The sequence below is a fragment of the Neophocaena asiaeorientalis genome, unplaced genomic scaffold, assembly GCF_003031525.2.
Source record: "Neophocaena asiaeorientalis asiaeorientalis breed wild unplaced genomic scaffold, Neophocaena_asiaeorientalis_V1.1 scaffold92, whole genome shotgun sequence".
In the NCBI taxonomy this organism is placed as follows: Eukaryota; Metazoa; Chordata; class Mammalia; order Artiodactyla; family Phocoenidae; genus Neophocaena; species Neophocaena asiaeorientalis.
The window spans coordinates 5507788-5529626 of record NW_020174057.1 but is presented as its reverse complement, the minus strand read 5'-3'; the positions used below and the strand labels follow the sequence as shown (position 1 = coordinate 5529626).

At 35.3% G+C, this 21839-nt stretch overlaps 1 protein-coding gene across 2 annotated transcripts in view; it reads right to left on the bottom strand.

Moving 5' to 3' along the window:
* Positions 1-21839, bottom strand: part of DCN (decorin) — a 35134-nt gene that overhangs the window by 2308 nt on the left and 10987 nt on the right. For both annotated transcript variants that reach the window (XM_024754417.1, XM_024754418.1), the window contains exons 3-7: positions 16520-16632; positions 12702-12915; positions 11771-11884; positions 7425-7518; positions 3940-4078 (exon numbers count right to left, since the gene is read on the bottom strand). In XM_024754417.1, the coding sequence (XP_024610185.1) occupies positions 3940-4078; positions 7425-7518; positions 11771-11884; positions 12702-12915; positions 16520-16632 (674 nt within the window). The remainder of the gene's footprint in view (positions 1-3939; positions 4079-7424; positions 7519-11770; positions 11885-12701; positions 12916-16519; positions 16633-21839) is intronic.

Here is a 21839-nt window from a genome sequence, read left to right as displayed (position 1 = left end):
GGTTATGTTTAAGATAATGGTAATTTGTTCATAGATTTTCTTAGGGAAATTAATATCAGACTTAAAAAGAATTATAGAAATGAGTTTTTACTCCCATTATTTATATGTGAATTCTGAAGAATAAGAAGTGAATTGATCATAAAACCAAGGCTAAAATATAATGCTAAGGCAATAATTTCTAAAGCAAGCTATAAAACCTATGAGGTACTCCCTTAAAATAATTGATTTGACGGCTTCCCTGGTGGTGCAGTGGTTGAGAGTCCGCCTGCCGATGCAGGGGACACGGGTTCGTGCCCCGGTCCGGGAAGATCCCACATGCTGCGGAGCAGCTGGGCCCGTGAGCCATGGCCACTGAGCCTGTGCGTCCGAAGCCTGTGCTCTGCAACAGGAGAGGCCACAACAGTGAAAGGTCCACGTACCGCAAAAAATAATAATAATAATAATTGACTTGAAATATTGTTCCACCTACCAGAACACTTGCACTCATATGCTGGTGAAAAGGGTCTTGATTAAGAAAGGGTTTAGAAGGAGAACAATAGATGTATTACAAAAATAGAAACAAGGAATATTAAAATCAAAACAGTATCTTTGAGGTTCGTGTGTGTGTGTGTGATTCTCAAACTTTGAAAATTTCTTCTTGTCATTGACCATTCTCCATTTCTCAGAAGTGATTAACAAGAAAGGAGAGAGGTGTTTGGTGAGAGTTTATGGCTAATAGTGAAAACGAGAGAAGGAAATATCAAGACATAAAGAAAGTATTAGTCTGTGTAAAAAGGAAAGTAAATTTCCAACCTGTTCTATGAGGTCAATATTTTCTTAAAGCCAAACAAAAATCATCACAAAAAAGAAAACTACAATTAAATATCTCCTATATAGACAAAAAAAATTAACAAAATATTAGGAAACTGTCTGTATCTCACAACATTATAAAAGGACTATTCACCATGGCCAAGACCAAGCATGATTTATCTCAAGGGTGTAAAAACTTATTTAACTGGAAATCAATTAATTTAATATAGCATATTAAAGGAATAAAGGACAAAATCACATGATCATCTCAATAGAAAAGAGAAAGCATTTGAAAAAACGCTTTCATGATAAAAAACTTCAGTAAACTAGAAAGCAAAGGGAATGTTTTTAACTTGATAAAGAGCATCTACAAAAGACCTATAGCTAGCATCATGCTGAATGGCAAAAGGTTGGTTGCCCTTTTAAACTAGGGGCCAGGCAAAGATGTCTAATTTTATCACTTCTATTCAACATTGTACTGGAGATTCTAGCCAATGCAATGAAGTAAGGAAAAGAAATTAAAGGAATTCAGATAAAAAAGAATACTTAAAATTCTCTTTATTTACAAATTACATGATCCTGAATGTAGAATATCCAAAGGAATTCACAAAAAATTACTGCAACTAAAAACAATTTCAGCACAGCACTAGGGTAGAAGAAAGATACACAGAAATCAACTGAATTTCTATAAACTAACAACAAAAAATTCAAAAATAAAATTATGGTAAACAATTCATTCACAACAGCATCAAAAATAATACAAAATTTAGGAACAAACTTAATAAAAAATTGTAAAACTTGCACACTAAAAATGCCAAAATATTGCCGTGAGAAAATAAAGACAAAATAGAGAGATATCTCATGCTTGTGCATTGGAAGACTCAATGTTATTACAAGGAAAATTCTCCCCTAATTGATCTACAGATTCAACACAACTCCTATCAAAGCCCTAGCAATCTATCTGAGAAGAAATGAACAAGCTGGTTCTAAAAGCTGAATGGAATGCAAAGAAACAAGAATAGCCAAAATTTTGAAAAATAAGAACAACGTTAGAGGGCCTTCATTTCTAATTTCTAAACATAATCAAAACCTACAGTTATCAAAAGGTGTAGTACTAGCAAACAAAATGTGGTATATCCATACAATGAAATGCGATTCATCAATAAAAATGAATGAATTACTGACACACGCTATGATATGGGTGACCTAAAATTACTATGATAAGTGAAAGAAGCCAGCTACAAAAGCCATACATTGTATGATTACATTTATATGAAATGTCTAGAAAAGGCAAATCCATAGAGACAGAAAGTAGATTAATGGTTCCCTGGCTGGGGATGAGATTAAGAACAAGTAGAAATATATAAAAGGGATATTTTGGAGGTAATCAAAATGTTCTAAAACTGGATTGTGGTGATGGTTGAATAATTACATGATTTTGCTAAAAATAATTGGACTATATAGATATAGAAAAGAAAGTAGAGTAGGTGAAACCCCTGGGACCCTCTAGAAATGCAGGTAAAATAGGTACATGGATGCCAATTAGAGATGGAAAACCAAGAGTGAGGTCCTTCTGAATGTGGGGCTCTGTGTGAATGCCCATGAGATTTGCTGATATTCAACAAAGATTTCAAAATGGCATGTTTTAGAATTTTTTCTCTGTGACCCACAGTAAGACACACCCTATATATTGAGCTTTAGTATATATGGATCTATGCATATGAAACAAAAATTTTATAAAATACTTGCAATTACAGTGACATTTTCTATTCTATTCAACTTATTCCATCCCATCCCATGGGATGTTCCAAATGAAACTATTAAACTGATTTTATGAACTCAGTAATATGTCCAGACTAAAATTTGAAAAACAGTAATCAAGAAGATGAAAATTATTATTGTGAAATCTAAAAACAAAACCCAAACCAACCAAACAAGAAAGCCCACCACCAACAAAAACCTTAATAATGACAACATTAGTTATTTTTATTAGGTCTTCCAAGCATCTTGGTTTTACTTGTGGCTCCAAGCTATGCATACTCACCACTCTACCACCACCACCAGAGACCCACTGAAAATGAATCAGCATGAAATAAAACGTCTTTAATTTCATCTTCATATGTAGAATTCTTACACTTTACTGAAAGCTAGCAAATGTAAATTTTGATCTGTAAACTTACTTTGGAGTTTTTGGCACAACTCAATAAAATAAAAGAGATCAGAAGTTTATTGACACTGTTGACAGCAGAGTAAAGGAAAAACCCATTTTGAATCCCAAACAAAGAAGTTGAGATACTAGATTACCAAAAGGTCAACTTTATAAAATGGTTTTATCTGTAAAAGAGTGTCAGTTTAAGACACAGTTTCTGAATCACCATAATTTCACTAAGTACCTACTGAAATTTCTGAAAGAAACAATTTAAATACAATCTTTAAAAAAACTGAAAAATTAGAAGAAATATACAAATATGTAAAATCTGTCGATGACCACATTATTGATCTTTTAAAAATATATAATTTAAATAATGAGTTTGTTTAATTTTCTTAAGGTAACAATGGAAATCTTATATTGTTATATATGAAATTACTATGATTATTTAAGGTAATAAGCACGCTTTACATTTATAGATTTATGGACTGTAAAGCTATATTACCATAGTAGGCCACTGAACCATATCTTCTTATCTTTAAGAATACACTATAACTTGATAATTTATATAAAGTTAATTCAGTCAGTCACACTACTATCAATAGATAAACACTGTCTTTTGACCTATATGACATCTGCTGAAGCTAAAGGTTACAATTACTATTTTATTCCATATCTACGCACTAGAGATGATATCATCTTTTCCAACAAGTATGTATTTGTTACACTGATCTGTGACTTGAAACTACCCTGCTTTATAAAAAAAAAAATATTACATTCTGGAAGCAAGCATTATAGTACGTTCAAGGCAGTAGTCCTAATTTTAAAAAAGTAATACTAATTTAAACCTATAGATTTCACAAAACCAGAATGAATATGTAGAAACATAAAAAATATCTCTGCAAAAGAATTTCTAAGCAGAGCTTCCTGCCTCCTAGCATCCCAGTAGGGAGGATTTGCTCCCTAGATATTCCTCACAATAGTTAGTGGCATTGCATTACCTGGATGTACTTATGATCCGCCAGCCCACCAGGCACTTTGATAAGCTTGTTGTTGTTCAAATGAAGTTCCCTCAAATGAGGAGTGTTGGCCAGAGAGTCATTGTCGACAGCAGAGATGCTGTTGAAACCCAGTCCCAACCTGCAACAGAAAACAGAAACGAATGGATACACTACACGTGGATGCCTTCTTACAGGCATTGTGTGATTAATCAAGTCAATAGGAAAAGAATTTTGTTTTGCTTTTGTACTTACTGTTACCTCTGCCTAATGTGATTTTTCCAAACTTTCTGAGTTGGATAGAGCCCATTGGTTCTTAAGGTTTCAGCTCAGAGTTACCCTCTTTAAAACTCCTCTGACAGTACCAGACTGGATACGGTGTACCCCTAGTGAATGCTCATGTAGCATCCTGTTATCACCCTCTTGTAAAACTCTAAGGATTGTGTACTAGTGCGTCTTGCCTTGAGAAAAGTGACTGTCTTGTGGTATATCCAGTACTAACACAGAGCTTGATATGATCGATGAATAGCTGCTGAATTGACTGCATAATGAATACAGTGAATTCATTTGAGAGAAAAATGAAAGGAACATTATCATTTCTGGCACTTTCTAAACCAAGCAATTGTATATTTATTACGCAAATTTATTTGTTGTAAATAAAAAGTGAAAGGTTCTAATGAGTCAATAAACCTACCTGCCACAGGTAGGTAGGTTAACAGAATTAGCATTTTACATTTGTTTGAGTTTATCAGTGACCATCTGTTAACTGTCAGAATATGCCTGGTGCCAACATTCTTGGCCTCTAGAGCCCTGATCTCTGACCCTGATCTTGGCCCCTCTGACATTTCTTATACAATGCCACTCAAGGTTTTGGGTTGTATTTTTTTTAAATTAGATGTTTAACAAGTGAGAGTCTGCAGCTGTGATGTCCCCTCACAGTAAATGGGATTCAAAAGTCAGGAGAAGTTGACTTGAAGACAAAACTTGTGTACCAAACATTCTAGGAATAAATCTCCGTCAGAACCGGGTTCTGTCAATCCAAAAGGGCAGAGAGAGATGAGGCAACAAGGCTGTGGAAGAGAACCAGAAAGTTCCAAGGAAGAGAAAGGGGAAGAAACTATTGGATTCCTTCAAATTTAGTGGAAAAGACTTGGGTCCTTTTTGTAGGATGATTCCTGCTTGCTTTCAGCTAGTTGAGATCTTTGAGCCCTTTTGGGATTTAGATGTTGGTTTAGGTAACCAAAGTCTTCCAATTTTAATCATGACTTGGTATTTGAAATAACTGAGATTAAAGTGTACTGATTTTAGGCTATTAATAGCACAGTTGGTTTGTCTTACCTATTGATTATCAACCTGGCATCTTGACTCATAATCTTTTGTTTTTTCCCAGTCTTAAACTTCCATCTCTTGTTTCTGGCCTTTCCTTTTCTATTTCAGAATCATGTCTCTATTTCTTATAGCACTCTAAATCCCACATCCAATTTGGGCTAACACATTTCTTAGAATATAATAATCTTAATTATCTATTGAAGTAAACTACATTTTCAATGATTAATTTATATTCACTCATCAAATGTTTTGAGAACCTATTTTGTTAAAGACTTTTATCTTAGGCTTGTGAGGGCAGAGGAGACATGGCTCAAAAACCACCATGATTCTTTCTATCGAAGAATATTCCACCTATTAGGGGAGATGATGATATATATGCTTAATAAGAAAAGGGAAGTTTGCCTGATTAAAACACTTTATTTTTTTGCAGAGGGACATACAGTATTTTCTCTTCACTTGTTCTTAGTAACTAATCAGAATATTTGCACTGCAACAATATTCTGAGATCAGTGGCTGCTTTTTTCTCCTTTCCTCAGTTTTGATTTTCATCACCAAAATACCCTTCATGTTCCAAAATCAGTGAGGAGCAAAAAACATAAGGATTTGATGGTTTAATAGATGGATTTTTCTGGACTTGATTCCAAAGAGAAATGTATTTAGTCAATTCAAGAGTTGGGAAAGTTTGTTGGCCAATGAGGTATTTTCCTCTGATTTAATGAATGGAATTCAAAATCCATTTAAACAGAAATCTTCATTTCTACTGACCTTTTCAAAGTTTATTAGCTCTTTATACTTCTACGCTTCTATTTGATACAAAGCATATGATTGTATATTAAAGAGAGGAAACTCAAAATCTCCATACCACTTTCAGTACAAAATAAACTTACTTTTCTAAAATGGCACAAATATTACGACTGATTTACCATATTTAGAATTTTATACTATGGTCAATCCCAACTTCTACTCTTCCTCTTCCTCCTCCTAATAATAATAATAATCCAATAATAATAGCTGTCCAAAAGACAGCTCTACACAATGCAGAATAAACAATGCAATTGTTCTACACAATAAACAATGCAACTTATCTTCCTACAGTTTTCTCCAGCTAGAGAGACCTAATCAACATAGAAAGGTAGGTAATGCATAACAGTATTTTGAAAAATATCTTCTTCATTAGAGAGTGTAATTAAAATAGCTTTAGATAAAGGATTTCTTATCATTTGAGACACCAGGGTTATATATTGCAGCTACAGTCACATGCATATGACACCTTCAGGCCTCACGCTCCACTGGGTCACTGGGGGATACCCACAGAAATGGGAAAAACTGCATTATATATCCATCTGCTCTTAGGTATTCCTCAGAGACAAATGATATGCTTTATATTTATTTATCCACTATGAAATGTATATGCAAAAAAAGGAGTGAGCCAATTTGGTACAACCCTGTGCTTCTCTGTAAGGACATTCAGCAATACGTGTGGATGAAGAGCAGAGTGTTCCTTGAAGACAGCTGAAAGGGTCTGCCAGCACTCGTTTTTTACTGCTTCACCACATTGCAAATACAGAAAGACTGAAGTTAGGTTAGAAAGCAGGATGGGCACTAGTGATCATCTATAAGGGAAAAAAAAGTTAAGAAGGCTCAGAAAAAAAGTTTTTTTAGAGTACATTAAATGTCCAGAGACATTTTAAACTCTTTAGAGAACAGGAATTAGAGAATCTCATGATAACTATTCTGTACTGTAGTGTGAGATGCCCAATATTCCCATGTCTGGTAGCTTTCATTTTAATACATTTTCAAATTCTGAATACTATGCTATAATTTACTTAGCCTTCTGTTTCATACAGTCAAGTTAGAACGGATTGAATGAATATACTGATTTAATCAAATATCTTGTACATATATCTAAATTAATCTAAAAACAATATGGTATTCATAAAAAATAAGGGTGATTTTGGCGGGGTTATGATAAGAACACTATTTCATTAGTTTTTTTTAATATTAATAATTGGGCAAGCTGAAGTTTGAGGTTTGTAGAAACAACAATAAAAAATGTGGTTTAGGCAAAAGAATCAATCATCACGTTTCTAATTCTGAGCATATAGGCACAATATACCTAGCCATTTTACTGATAGAATGTTATGAAAGAATATTATTACTTAGCCAAATTATTCAGTCCTTTCAGGCTAGCTGCATCAACTTTGGTGATTTTGTTGCCATCAAGATGTAATTCAGTAAGGGAAGGAGGAAGACCTGCAATATGGAAATATAAGAAGTTAAATTAGCAGATAAATGTAATTAGAGAATGTACGAAGACTTAATGAGAACATGTGCCATCAATTTTCCAAAAGACATACAGTTTCAAAGGATTTTCTTTGCATCTGATTCATCAGTTTTGCTTTTCATCTTTTTCCTTCATCCCTTTTATACAATACTATATCTTTTAGGAAGTAGTACAAGCCCTTTCTGCTTTTCTCCTAGATTTATTATGACAAAAACATGGACTGGGTTTATCATGTAGTAGATTTTTGTCTTAGCCACTGCCAGGATACAGTTGTAGAACTGAAGAAAAACCCTGAATCTCATTAGTTTCTTACAGCTTTGTTAATGGGCTAGCACTGCCATTGACAAAGGATAATAACTGTAAATTGAGGAGATGGGCATTTGCACTACAATAAAGCGATTATGTATAAGTTCAACCTATAAACAAACTTAACCAGGTATTTTATTAATGAGCATAATTAATAACTAACACTTATATACTGTGCTGCCTTTAGTTTTAATCAAATTTTCCATGAAAACATCAAATGCCTCTGTAATACAGTGTGTAGCAAGAGCTAACACTGACTTGTTTCTTTAAAATCAAAACTGTTTCTTTATACAAGACGAGTACAGAGACCTATAATCAAGTGATCTGCCATATGTGGGGCACCTGGGGAAAATATTTTAAATCCAAAGTATCCACTAAACCTCTGGATAGTACTTCGTGAATGGCTACGACTTCTAAAAATTTAGTAATGTAAATTTAAAAGTTTAAATCTTTTATTTTCATTTCATCCTGCCATCTGTGGCTCTATTAGGTTTTTATACAGCTTTTTAAATGGCATATTGTTCCATTTACAAGAACAGCAATAACTACAAAGAAAATAGCAAATGGGTCACATGTAGAACTAACATCTGCTTAGCAGATATCGGGTTGGCCAAAAAGTTCGTTCGGGTTCTTCCATAAGATGTTTCAGGAAAATCCGAAAGAACTTTTTGGCCAACCCAATAGTATTGGTTGGTTGTCCATAAAGAATAAAACTGGAAAATCACAGGTTATGTTTGGTCTGAAATTTTCATTGCAACCCACTGAATTCTGTCAAGATCGTCTATTTAATGTAAAAATTTATTCCCTATTTGATTTGAAAATGACTATTAGTTTCTCAATAGCAGTATGATTTGTGTGGGAGATACTAAGGAAAGGAACTTCTACTTACTAAATGTCTGTTATGTGCTGAACACTGAGATTAGCATTTTCGTAACTTAGCTCATGTAATTTTTTTCAATGTATAAATTATTTTTCATTAACCTCGTTTCATTGATGAGGAAACAGAGATTCACAATTACCCATTTTGTAGGCTATCTAGCTACTAAGTGGGGAAAGTAATATGCTCCCAGATGGCCAAAGAGAGTTAAAATAACGTGTTCTTAAATGGAGGAAATGGAATAACAATGGCATTATTCTTATGAGTAAATGTCAGGAAATCAGTCACTCTCGGAATAAGGGATTTCAACCACTTGAGTCTCCTTAGAATAAATAAACGTGGATTTTTAAAATACTTCTATAAAGAAAGCAAGTGAATATATAACAAAGCAATGAGTGTATGTCCTTTTTTCCCTATCACTATGAAAAGACATTAAAAAAAATGTAGTTTCTCTGGAACACCAATTATCATCTCATCCATCATTCTTACCTTGTTTCTAAGTGTCTTCCCTTGTGGGACATCAGTTTCCAAAAAAAAAGTTATGGGAAGTTTGACTGTGGAAGGAAATTTTGCAATGGGATGGAGAGAGGCAAATTTATAAAGAATATCATTAGCCTTTGCCACTATAGCATTTAGCCAAATTACTTTTTTTTTTCTTTTCCTTTTCCATGTTTAAGATAAAATATATTGAGAGCTTACTTTGGGCCAAGTACTCTATATATATTACAAGTCTTATTTATTGACACATCTATTAATCCTCACAAATATCCTAGAAGATAGGAGTCACTAATACCTTCATTTTATAGGTAACAAAACTGAGGTTTTAGAGATGTGGAATAACTAGCCTGAAGTCACAAAACAGCTAAATGATTGAGTCAAGCCTCTCACCCAGGTTGGTCTAACTCCAGAGTGTGAATTTATAATCTCTCTACTCCTCCATGGTCTTTTCATGTCCCTCAGTGATGGGACATAATATATGGAAATTAAGACTCCTGGAAAGTGGTGGCATCCAGGCATAAGGGTCCCAGCCTAGGAAACGTAGACTCATACATGACACAGGCATAAATATTCACAGGAAGAAGGACTTAAGATGGCAGCAGAGTGAAATGGTCAAACACATGAGCTCTGATGTCAGCCCAGCACAACCCAGCTGTGCCACTTCCTAGCTCTAAGGCCTTGGTCACAATTTACTATCTCTTTAAGACTTATTTTCCTCATTTATAAGACAGGTGTGATAATATTACTATAAAGGATTGTTTTGAGATTCATATAACAGAAGCTATGAAAAGCATTGGGCACAAGTGATTAATAAAACTTACTATGATTTTAATATTATTAAGAGTTTAGTAAATAAAAGCAAGCTAGAGAAGATGAGAAAAGAGCACCTAGCATAGGGATAGACACATATAAGAAATCAAGGAAAACTGATCACTAAGTGATGAAATGTGTTACTGAGGTATATTTAGGAGATGTAATTAGAAGGACAGTAAAATCAAAGATTGTACTTAATGCAAGTCATCTGGCAGCATCAAGTAGGGAAAAATACCTGGACTTTAACTTCTAGCTACTTTACTTCACCTCCTACAGCTCTAAGGCTTTAGGCAAGATAATATAGAAAATTATATGTATATGTATATATATATAATAAAATATACTATTGTGAATATAAATTAAAAATATATTTACAAATATAAAATCCTTGTACTTGGGATTAAAAAATTACTTGTTACATGTAACAAGTCAGAGACTCAATATGAAAGTACTTTGTGAACTATAAATCAATCTCCATCTATCTATCTATCATCTGCACCAGTACTTGCTATTAATGGGCATCAAAAACATACTTTGTAGCAAAAAGACTGTGGAGAGGGCAAGGGGTAGTAAGGAAGCATTCTATGGACTCCGTACTCTCTAGACTTGAAGTTTCTGTGGAAGCACAGTAAAGGGAAATTGTTTTCTGTGGGCAAGTACCTATATTTTCTACCCAATTCAAGAACAAGACATCCAAGTTGAGGAAGGGCCAGACTAAGGGGAAAATTTGAGAATACAGAGGCAGTTTTGTGAGACTGAAAAACCTGGGATCAGAAAAATGTAAAACTTAGAGAAACTTATTTTTGGTGATTTGATGCCTTTTCTGTCACAAGGATTGGCTTATGCGCCTCTCCTGGCTAAGCCTTAGCATGATGAGCTTACCCCTGTGACTGTATGATGATTGCTGTTTATTTGCCTGTCTTTGTTCTATGCAATAAGATCCTTGAAGGCAGGTCTACATCCTATTCACTGCCCTGTCTCCAGTGTTTGTACTTTGCCTAGGCAAAAGGAGTGTTTAAAACACTTTTAATGAATAATAGAAGGTAATATTAATCCACTACTTATCTACAGGCCAGATATTTCTCTATTTATTTAGTTTTAAAACAACCCAATGAAGTGGATGTTAATATTATTACCACTTTACAGATTTAAAAAATGTGTCATACATGTTGAATAACTGGTCCAAGATCGTAGAGCCAATTAGTGACAGTCTGAACTCATGCAAATGACACCCAAAATCCACACTCTTTACAGCACACACCACCACTCTTAAATAAGAATGTGACCACTGTGAGTCCTGTTATTCAGATAGTAATGACTGGAATGTCCTAAGATGGAAAGGAATTCACTAAGGGATTAGAGACTCAAAGTAAAAATTGGCTCAATATCAGAGGTACTTCCACATATCATTTTTTTTTAACAAAGTACCACTAAAGCACTCTATTTTTTAAATAACTGTACTTTTTCCCTGTGATATCACAATTCCATAATATAAAATCATTGTGTGTTAACCTACATTTTATGTTAGATTTAAGAGACTTTATAGGTGAAAGAGTAGGCATTTCTACTGTGAGCCTAGAGGGCCCAGTGGTCAGCTAGGTTCAGTAGAAACACTTCGAGGGATAGAGAATGGCTGCTTGAGTCACCATTCAAATTTCCAAAACCATTTTTCAGTGTCAAAGCCTTTGGATTTAGATATTCAAATTGCTTTGGAGAATTTTCGTCACCTTGAGGGATGGTGGTTATATTGGTGTCAGCAATGCGGATGTAGGAGAGCTTCTTCATTCCCTGGAAGGCTCCATTTTCAATGCCTGAGCTCTTCAGAGGGTTGGTGCCAAGTTCTACAAATGCAATAAGTGCAAAGCCTTTAGAGGACAATTTGAGGATATTGCAAGTCAGAGTACTGTCTGTTCAACAAGAAGAAATTTGGGTTAATAACAACTTGCCTGAAAAACAAAAGAGAAATTAAAGGACATGCTTCTCAAAGGAATGGCAAATAGGGTAAAAATTTCCCTTATTAAAACAATCAGAAAACGAACAACAACAAAAAACCCCAAAGATGTATGAGAAAGCAATAGTAGCAAAAATGATAACAACAAAATTATTTAAGGTCCATACACAGGTCTGCCTAGAAATCAATAAAAGTAAGTGTTTACAAATCACACTTATTACGGGGCAATTACTTTACTAAGATATATTAAAATGTTGTTAAAATAATTTGAATCTAGGATTTTTAAGCCAATTATAAAATTACAAATATTTTACCACACATAGAGAAAAGCTTTAGAACACATTTTTTTAAAGCAAATGATTTATAGATGTTCAGACTAGAACAAATTCCCACAACAGAAAGGTATCCTCCAAATATCTCTAATAAGCACTACTTAATTCCATCCTGTACCTTGGGCATGCAGCAGCTAGTGTAGCATCTGCCCTAGAGCTTTCTTCCACATTCTCAGATCCTCAAGGACAAGAATAAAAACGTCTTAAGGCACAGATTCAAAATCCCATTTCTCCTGGCCCGGCTACTGTTATTTTTATAGTATTAAGACATGTAAGTTCTAGCTAATTTACTTTCCTGTAGCTAAAGCTTACTTGTAATCTCTTAAGGTGAACCTTGAATCCTGCCTGGTCTTAGAGTTATAAGAATATCTGTACCTACGACAATCAACTGGTTCAATCCATTGAGCACAGACTTTCGCACTTTGGTGATCTCGTTCTCATGGACACGCAGCTCCTGAAGAGTTTTGGGCATTTTCTCTGGCAATTCCTTCAGTTGATTCTTGGACAGATAAAGTCGTTCCAATTTCACCAAAGGTGCAAATGCCCCAGGGCTGATTTTGCTAATTTTGTTGTTGATAAGAATCAACGTCTGTAGGCAGTGAACAAAAGCAACATCTTAATTCCAAAACCTTCCACACATAAATATGTATGTAAAGCAAGTGTGTGGTTTATTCATTCCATTCATGGGACTAGCAGAGAAATCTGCAAAATTGGAAGAAATCAGAAAAAAATTAAACTGATCTGCTTCCTTTACTTGAAAACATATGTGGACCTGAACATCAGGAGTAAAGGGGAGAGAAATTTGATAAAATACAGATTATAGATAGATAGAGATACTTAATTTTTAAACAATAAATACTCCAAAATATTGAAATTACTAGAGTGACCTGTAAAGAATCGTGTGCCACAGGCATCCATTCTCCAGTCAGCTTTTCAACCTAAAAGTCCATCTTCATTGGTTGTTGTCATGGATTCCACTACAAAGGGGTGGCACTAATTTATAACATCACAAACAATGCAAGAGAGTAACATTTTCTTGCAGCCTCACAGAGTTAGATATAATCGTCTTCTAAAAGTTTGCCAAATTAGCACATTATGTTGCAGCTCATTGCTTTACTTTGCATTTCCTTGTCACTTGAGAGGTTAAACAAATTTCCTTTTTTATTTTGCTACCATTTATTGTTTGGAGGAGAAGGATTGCTTGCTCACAAAACTTCACATTTTTCTTAAGTTTTTTTTTTTTTTTTTTTTTTTTGCCGTACGCGGGCCTCTCACCATTGTGGCCTCTCCCGTTGTGGAGCACAGACTCTGGATGCACAGGCCCAGCGGCCATGGCCCACGGCCCCAGCCGCTCCGCGGCATGTGGGACCCTCCCAGACCAGGGCACGAACCCGCGTCCCCTGCATCGGCAGGCGGACTCCCAACCACTGCGCCACCAGGGAAGCCCATTTTCTTAAGTTTTAATTTATTTTAATAACTGGTTTACAGAATAAAGGTATAGATAATAGGATATGCAGAGACAATATATTTTTCTTCTGTTTTTGCCCTTTTTACATATAAGGGCTTTATGTAGTCAAATATGTTATTTTTTGGGTAATTTAAAAATGTTTCTGAGTTCCATTCATATAGGAAGTTACTTGTATCCATTATTGTTATACTATAGATATTGCTACACCTACTTTTGGACTACCTCATTCTCTTCCAATGATCTATATGTATACAGAACAACACTGATATTATTTTAAGTCAATTTATCAACTAATCCTAAGGAATTTAGGATAATTTTATCAAGGTTTAAGAAACTTGTATTTTCAATTGTAGTACATTTTTAGGAGCATATGAAAATGGAGAGAGGCAAAATAGGAACTAGAGTAATAGAACAGTGAGAACTTTCTGTCTCAGAAATGCAGGACTACTTTCTGAAGGTAACAGCTGGTTTAATGACCCATGTACATCCTCATATAGTTCACATTATTTGACTAATTAAAACTTATTACAAGTAACATAATCTTTTAACTAATCCTAACAGGTACATTGGTTGATTAAAACAAAATCCTAGGAAATTTCAAAGACTATTACAGAAAGTTCAAAAACCCATGAGGGTTAAAGTCATAGGAAATTGATATTAACAAGCAAAATGTCCAGAAAATCAGTAAAAGCCAGAGCTAGAGGAGAGAAGAGAGAACTTGCATCATTAAAAGGCAGCCAAAATGGTGGATGTTTAATTATAAAGGCAAAGAAATCCTTTCTACTTTAATCCTTGGTAAATTTTTATTTCTCTCCCTTCTCATTCAAGGGTGGCCTTCCTGGCTGAAATTATGATGTTTACTTGCATAATAATAGGGATAGAAATGGTCATGAATGAAAGAGTAAGAGAAAAATAGCTGTTTAACATCCTCTAAATGGTTAGAAGCTCTAATGAACTCTGTCTTCCTCCAGTGTATACTTTAAAGCAGAAAGAAAGAGATTGCCAAGATGATAAGTTGCCTAAAAACATACTTGGCAGGAGACAGGGAAAAGAAAGAACACATTGTTACAAACACCAGATTTAGTGAGAATGTCACAGAAACTAGGTATCTCTTATTTAAGGTATGAGGAGTTTAAAAAAATTATTGAGATTATACTTAAACATACAGGAAGTTGGGTATAAGAGAACTTTCCTTCCTTAAAAAAGTAGCTTTAGGCTAAAGTTATGCCAAAAAATGAAGCTTTTTCATATTTCAGTTTATTGAAACTAATATATTCATTTTTTATTATCACCTCTTTTAACTTATTCCAATGATAGTTTAAATACTCACTGACAAACTTTGTTGGTACCTCCAGCATTTCACTCCCAGTGAAATCATAACATGAAAGCAGAGAGAAGGTGAGTAGGGGCCCATGTCCAGTAGCCTATCAGTGGAGAAGGATCTCATTGGTCCAGGGCTCGAGATCTCCAGCACAAGCCTTACCTTCCACTACTTTGGAGCCTGTATCTTTCACTTTAGCCATCTTCTCTTTTTGTCTGCTGCTCATTTTCTTCTGCCTTTCCTTTACTCTTGCACAGAAAACTCTCTTCCCTTCCTTTCAAAATTCTGCTAATCCTCTATGTCGCCTTTGTTCCATATTCTCCAATAACATTAACTGGGTAACCTGATATGAGAGCATGTCTTTTTCTTCTCTTACTTAGTGCCTGAAATATTCACTACTTATATCGTAAATGTGCTTATATTGTTGGATACTTCAGTAATTTGATGATGCCATTTTATTACTTGCTATTATTTTTGTTAATTGTTCCATGGGCAATCTTAAAATCTCAAGTCAAAATTCTTTGCTTCCTTTTAAAAATCTGGTAAATTGGGCTTCCCTGGTGGCGCAGTGGTTGAGAGTCCGCCTGCCGATGCAGGGGACACGGGTTCGTGGCCCGGTCCGGGAGGATCCCACATGCCGCGGAGCGGCTGGGCCAGTGAGCTATGGCTGCTGAGCCTGCGTATCCGGAGACTGTGCTCCGCAACGGGAAAAAATCTGGTAAATTTTCTCCCAATGGATAAATGTTTATTGCTTTTCTCATCTTGGCTGTCAGAAAGTTGATAACTAAATCTTGCCTTGATCATGCCATCTCTTTTCTGCTGGAATCCTGACTGGTAGACTGGATGTGTTACATTACAATAGAGTAGAAGTAAGTGAAAAAGCAGAATAAAAACACAGATACAGATAAGGATGCAGCATGCATAATCTTAAATACAAAGCAAAATATATAGCTATATAGACATTTATTTTTTTTCTCTTGGTGCCAGTCTTTGAGCCTTTACAAAGCCATTTGCATGTCCTAGAAAATGAATGAAAGAAAACAAAAGAAACAATGAAATAAAATAATACTAAGATCAGTCCATTTTGTGTTTTGTTCCACTATTGAAGTACATTCTGATTGGGAAGATAAAGATTTTTATTGATAAAATGTGTGAGAAGATATAACATATCTTTTAGAAAGCCAATACTAAAGTTATATGAGGTATATGTAAGAAAATTGGATGTTTTCTTAGGGGTTAATGAATATAGTGCTTTGCTCCTTTATCACCCCCTAAAAAGAGAATTTAATAAACACTTACGTGCTTATTTATTACCGTATGGTAATCTTGGCCTTACCTAAGTTTTGTTTTCAAAAATACGTTGAGTAAGATCTTGTTATAACTCAAATAAATAATAATTCTTACGTGAAGGTTCTTCAGGTTCTTAAAGTCTCCATCTTTGATTTCAGTTATTTTGTTGTTTTGCAGGTCCAGCAGTGCAGTGTCAGGGGGAAGATCTTTTGGCACTTTTTCCAGACCTAGCATGAGAGTAAAAGCAATGTGCACTCAGTGAAAAGGGACACATGACTACAGAATCACAAAGGATGGTTTACAGAGAAATCAATGTTTCAATGATAGTTTTACTGCTACCATATTTTTCTTCTTCTAGGAATTATATCAACTGTAGTTTAAAATATCTGTTCTATCTTTTCCAACGAAGTCAAATGATTTTTTAAAAAATCATAAACAGGTACATTATTTACCCCATGTAATTACTCTTCTGCATAATAGGAAAATTAATATTTTGTAAGGTGTGGTTCAGATGTCTCAGTACACAGTGTGTTTTACCTCATTGTTCTTGTTTTAGAAAATCATTCCTTTGATAAGTGTTAAGTGGGAGTGATTTGTAAACCTGTATTTTTCTACATAGATATCCTTTCAGTAGAGAAGAGCTTTAGCCAAATCATCAAAGATCCTTTTGATAAACCTAACGCTGTCACAGATCTACATATAAAATTAAAATTATGTGAATATGCAACCACGCTGATGTGTCAAAAACTTGAAAATTTATCCAAACTTTTAGGAGAATGGTTCTTTCAGTTTTAATTGGAACGTTAAAACAATATCAATTTTATGACCAATAGATATGTAGCTAATCAGAATAAAATGAACAAAATTTGTTAACATAACTTCTCTAAAATTTATTATATGAGGGCTTCCCTGGTGGCGCAGTGGTTGAGAGTTCGCCTGCCGATGCAGGGGACAAGAGTTCGTGACCCGGTCTGGGAAGATGCCACATGACACGGAGCGGCTGGGCCCGTGAGCCATGGCCGCTGAGCCTCTGCGTCTGGAGCCTGTGCTCCGCAGCGGGAGAGGCCACAACAGTGAGACGCCCGCGTACCGCAAAAAAAAGAAAAAAAAAAAAATTATTATATGAAGCATTACTTTTGGACTTTAAATTTAGATCTAAATAACTGAGTTATTGTTTTTAGTTTATAAATGTAAACACATTGAAAAACCAAATGCTCTATGGCATTAAAAAAAGACATTTCAATAGTCATTCAACTAGATGTATAAGGATCAACTGCTTTTATTCAAAAGGTATGGCATTTAAAATAAATTATCGGGCTTCCCTGGTGGCGCAGTGGTTGAGAGTCCGCCTGCTGGTGCAGGGGAGGCGGGTTCGTGCCCCGGTCCAGGAAGATTCCACATGCCGCAGAGCGGCTGGGCCAGTGAGCCATGGCCTCTGAGCCTGCGCATCCAAAGCCTGTGCTCCGCAACGGGAGAGGCCACAACAGTGAGAAGCCCGCGTATTGCAAAAAAAATAAAAAATTAAAAAATAAAAAGTAAATAAAATAAATTATCATTATGAATGTTAACGAAGAAAATATTAAATTATATAGCCTTTTTCCTTTCTTTCTTCCATTGGCTTTGTTCCATATTGATGTAAGCAAAAATTTGATATTTTATTAACTCAAATTCCTATGGTCATTTTCATATTTTAAGATTGCATAACGTAAATCAAAAACGCTTTTCAACCTCTCCATCATATCTTAGACTTAAAGTGCTGAAGATCATTCTTTCATTCATTCAATAACATCTACTGAATACCTTTTAGACACCATTAATTTATTAGGCTCTGGGGATATAGCAGGAACAAAACAGAAATTGCCCACATCCTCATGGAAAAAAGGGTTCAGTCTACAGTTTTCAATTAAAAGGAAAATTGAAACAGGGTATATAATAACTGCTGTGTTGGGAAGATATCTTTTCAATTTTCAATCTTATGTAAGCATACAGGTAAATTATCATGCTAACCATATTCCTATTTTCATATTGCCATGAAAATTACACAAAATGTATCTGAAATACCAACTTTTGATTTCTTTCCCCCCCAAATTTTTTTGTTCACATTATCATTGTTCTGTTGATAATGGCAAAAAGTCTAGTTCCCAATTCAGTGATCAGCTATGGTTATAAACTTGAATATCAAAGTGCAGGTAATTCTGTACATGCATAAATATATTCCAAGAACTCACTACAGAAATAGTTCACAGAGAAATAACAAAAATGAAGTGTTTTCAGCGATGAACAGCAAACCACCAGAACAGCTACCTTGTAGGAGGATATTTAACTGCGCTATATACTCATGATCACTGCCATTTTCAGAAATGTCAGTTTGCTAATTTCATGCAATTAAGAGTGGTAGACTTCTGCCAAATCTTTGGTAATTAGTGTTCTTCAACACAGAAAAGGCACATTTCCTTTCATTTGGAGAAAAGTTACTGCCTACATTTCATCATTACTTCGTGGGCTTCTTTGTCAAAGTCTTAATTCCCACTTATGCTTAGTTTTATACATTGTTGAACTTATATTATAGTGGCCCCTTAACAATTGTTCAGTGCCAAAGTGAAGATACATTTCAGATGTGAAGAGAAAATGATATATCTGGATGGCTGACAATTTTGATTATGTCATCCTAGAATTTTATGGTAATAGGAACTGCTTGGGGTGAATTATTTACATCTTTTCCCTGAAGATTTAGCATAAAAAAAACCAGGCTTGTGGTTCCTGCAGCTTAGTTCTTAGAGAGTTGTTATAATGATAAAAAAAAATCATAATCCTACAATCTTCTCTGAATTACTAGAAAATTCATATTCATTTGAGGGACATCACATATCAGCACTTTACTATTAAAACTTTATTTAGCTTTAAATTTATAAGAAAATTGAAAATATGTTATCTCATTTACCTCACAGCAATCCAATGAGACAGGTAAGGCAGTATGATAATATCATTTTTTCAGATGATTTTTAGAAAAAGTTCAGTGACATGAACAAGCTCATGTAGCTAGGAGCGACAAAATGCAGATGAAAAGCCTAATGTCCTGGCTTCCAACAGGATATATTTTTTCCTATCATACCTATTTGTATCCCCAACAAGAATTATTCTGACATCAGACCCAATAACATGCTGTACATTTAAGGGCTAGACAAGGTATTGAGGTATTAACTAGCTCACTCAAAAAGTATAGGCAGAATACAAAGGGGAAATTATCCTAGCTATGAGTTCTTAGAATGTCACAAAGGGAAGGACCATTGAGTATCAGCTAATCTATGGTTTCCAAATTCTGATCAGGTAGACTCTATGATGAGGTTCTTATCAGTCTATATCATAATCAGAAAACTATGAGGGCAATTTGGTTAGTTTTAATGTAAATTATTAGACACACATACACATGTACACACACATTTCTGAGACTAGCTCCTGCCTCCATTTTAAATATACCTTCTGTAAAAAAATGATTCTGATAGCAGATGCCAGGTTGTTGTTACTTTGTTGGATTTGGTTTTGACCTTCATAAGAAAGTAACTTGTTCAACATTCAAAAAATTTTACTTGTCCCAGAAATCAGGAACTTTCAAGCCAGTCTAATACTCTCTTTTCATAGGTAAAGAAACAGAAACCTAATGAAGTTAAGTGGCTTCTCCACAGTGCCTCATGGCTAAACTAAACCAAGAACAAGATGCATGAGTCCTCACTCTAGAACTACCTGATATGCCATGGATGCATGGAAACGATGTACATATTTTTAAAAGATGCTGATCTACACTGTCCCCTGAACATACTGTGCTTATTCCCAGCTACTAATTTTGTTCATATAATTTGTTTTATGGAATACTCCACCCACTCATTTTCTTCCACTTCCGTTCTAACAGTCCTTTAAAGTGCACCCACTATCCCAACCCCCCTCTATAATATTTGTCATAACCACTCCAGAAAACAAACTCCTCCAAAATTCTGATCTATCAACTTATTATGTATTAGACCACATTTTAGTTTTCTTTCTTTTCTGTAAGTTCTGGGTAAGTAAGGACAAATGACTATTTTTCATGAGAGCTTTGATCTTACTGCCCTATGTACAGAAATAAATTTTTGACTGATTAGTTTTAAAATCATAGTGTATTCTGCTGTCCCATTGTGAAAAGTTCATGGCCATGGCTTCAAGATCTTTTCTTCTATGTTTTGTTACAACCATCTCTTCACATCCTTCTTTCATAAAGGTACATATTCTCATAGTAAATCTCCCAAATTGTTAGGATGCAACTGGGTCAGAATTCAACAAGCTATTCTAGAAAATAATTTCCTACTATAGTGCATAGCAGGATCCCAACTCCTGGTACCTGTAATTATTATCAATAATGAGAAGAGAGGGTAAAACTCTAACTTGCTGATTATTAGTCTGTAAGTCTGTGACAAATGATTGTTTTTTTTTTTTTTTAGTGGTACGCGGGCCTATCACTGCTGTGGCCTCTACCGTTGTGGAGCACAGGCTCCAGACGCGCAGGCTTAGTGGCCATGGCTCACGGGCCCAGTCGCTCCACGGCACGTGGGATCTTCCCAGACCGGGGCACGAACCCGTGTCCCCTGCATCGGCAGGCGGACTCTCAACCACTGCGCCACCAGGGAAGCCCCAATGATTGTTTTTTTAATTTTCTGTACAATACAATTATAATGCATATTATCCTGAAAGCTGCAATCTATTTTTCAGTTGTTATCGCACACAGATTTTTCACCTAACGCACTTGATTCTGAGTTGGTTTTTCTTGTCATTTTGTGGGCTTGTTATAGTCATCATTTTTCCCATGAAGTTCAAGACCTTTGGACAACTCGTCTACCAAGCCCCCCACTTTTGGATGATAACCCCTCAGTTTAGTAGGCACATATTCCCAAAAAACAATTAGACCCCCCAAAAAGCTGTTCACGGTCAATTTAACCCTAGTTGAATTATGGCAAATCCTACAGGCTTGCAAATCTGTAAAGTATCAGTCTTTGTTTATATTAGGATATTCTTTCCTTTCTTTTCCTCCCTCCCTCCCTCCCTCCCTCCCTCCCTTTTTTCCTCCCTCCCTTCCTCCCTCTCATCCTTTCTGCCTTCCTTGGCATTAATTATATCTCCCATCTTACATGTTCTTATCCAATACACACTTGTACAACCCCATCAAAAGATGGAGTCAAATTCCTATCCCTTCAAATGTGGCATGGCCTTATGATGTCTCTCTGACCTAATGGAACGTGGTGAAGGTGACAGAGCATGACTTCCGGAGCTAGGTCAGAAAAGGTTGTTCAGCTGCTACCCAGTTCTTCTGGGATGCTTGCTCTGGGGGCATCGAGGGGTCATGTAAGAAGTCTTTCTACACTGAGACCACTATGCTGGAGAGGCCATGTGAGACACTCCAGATGAC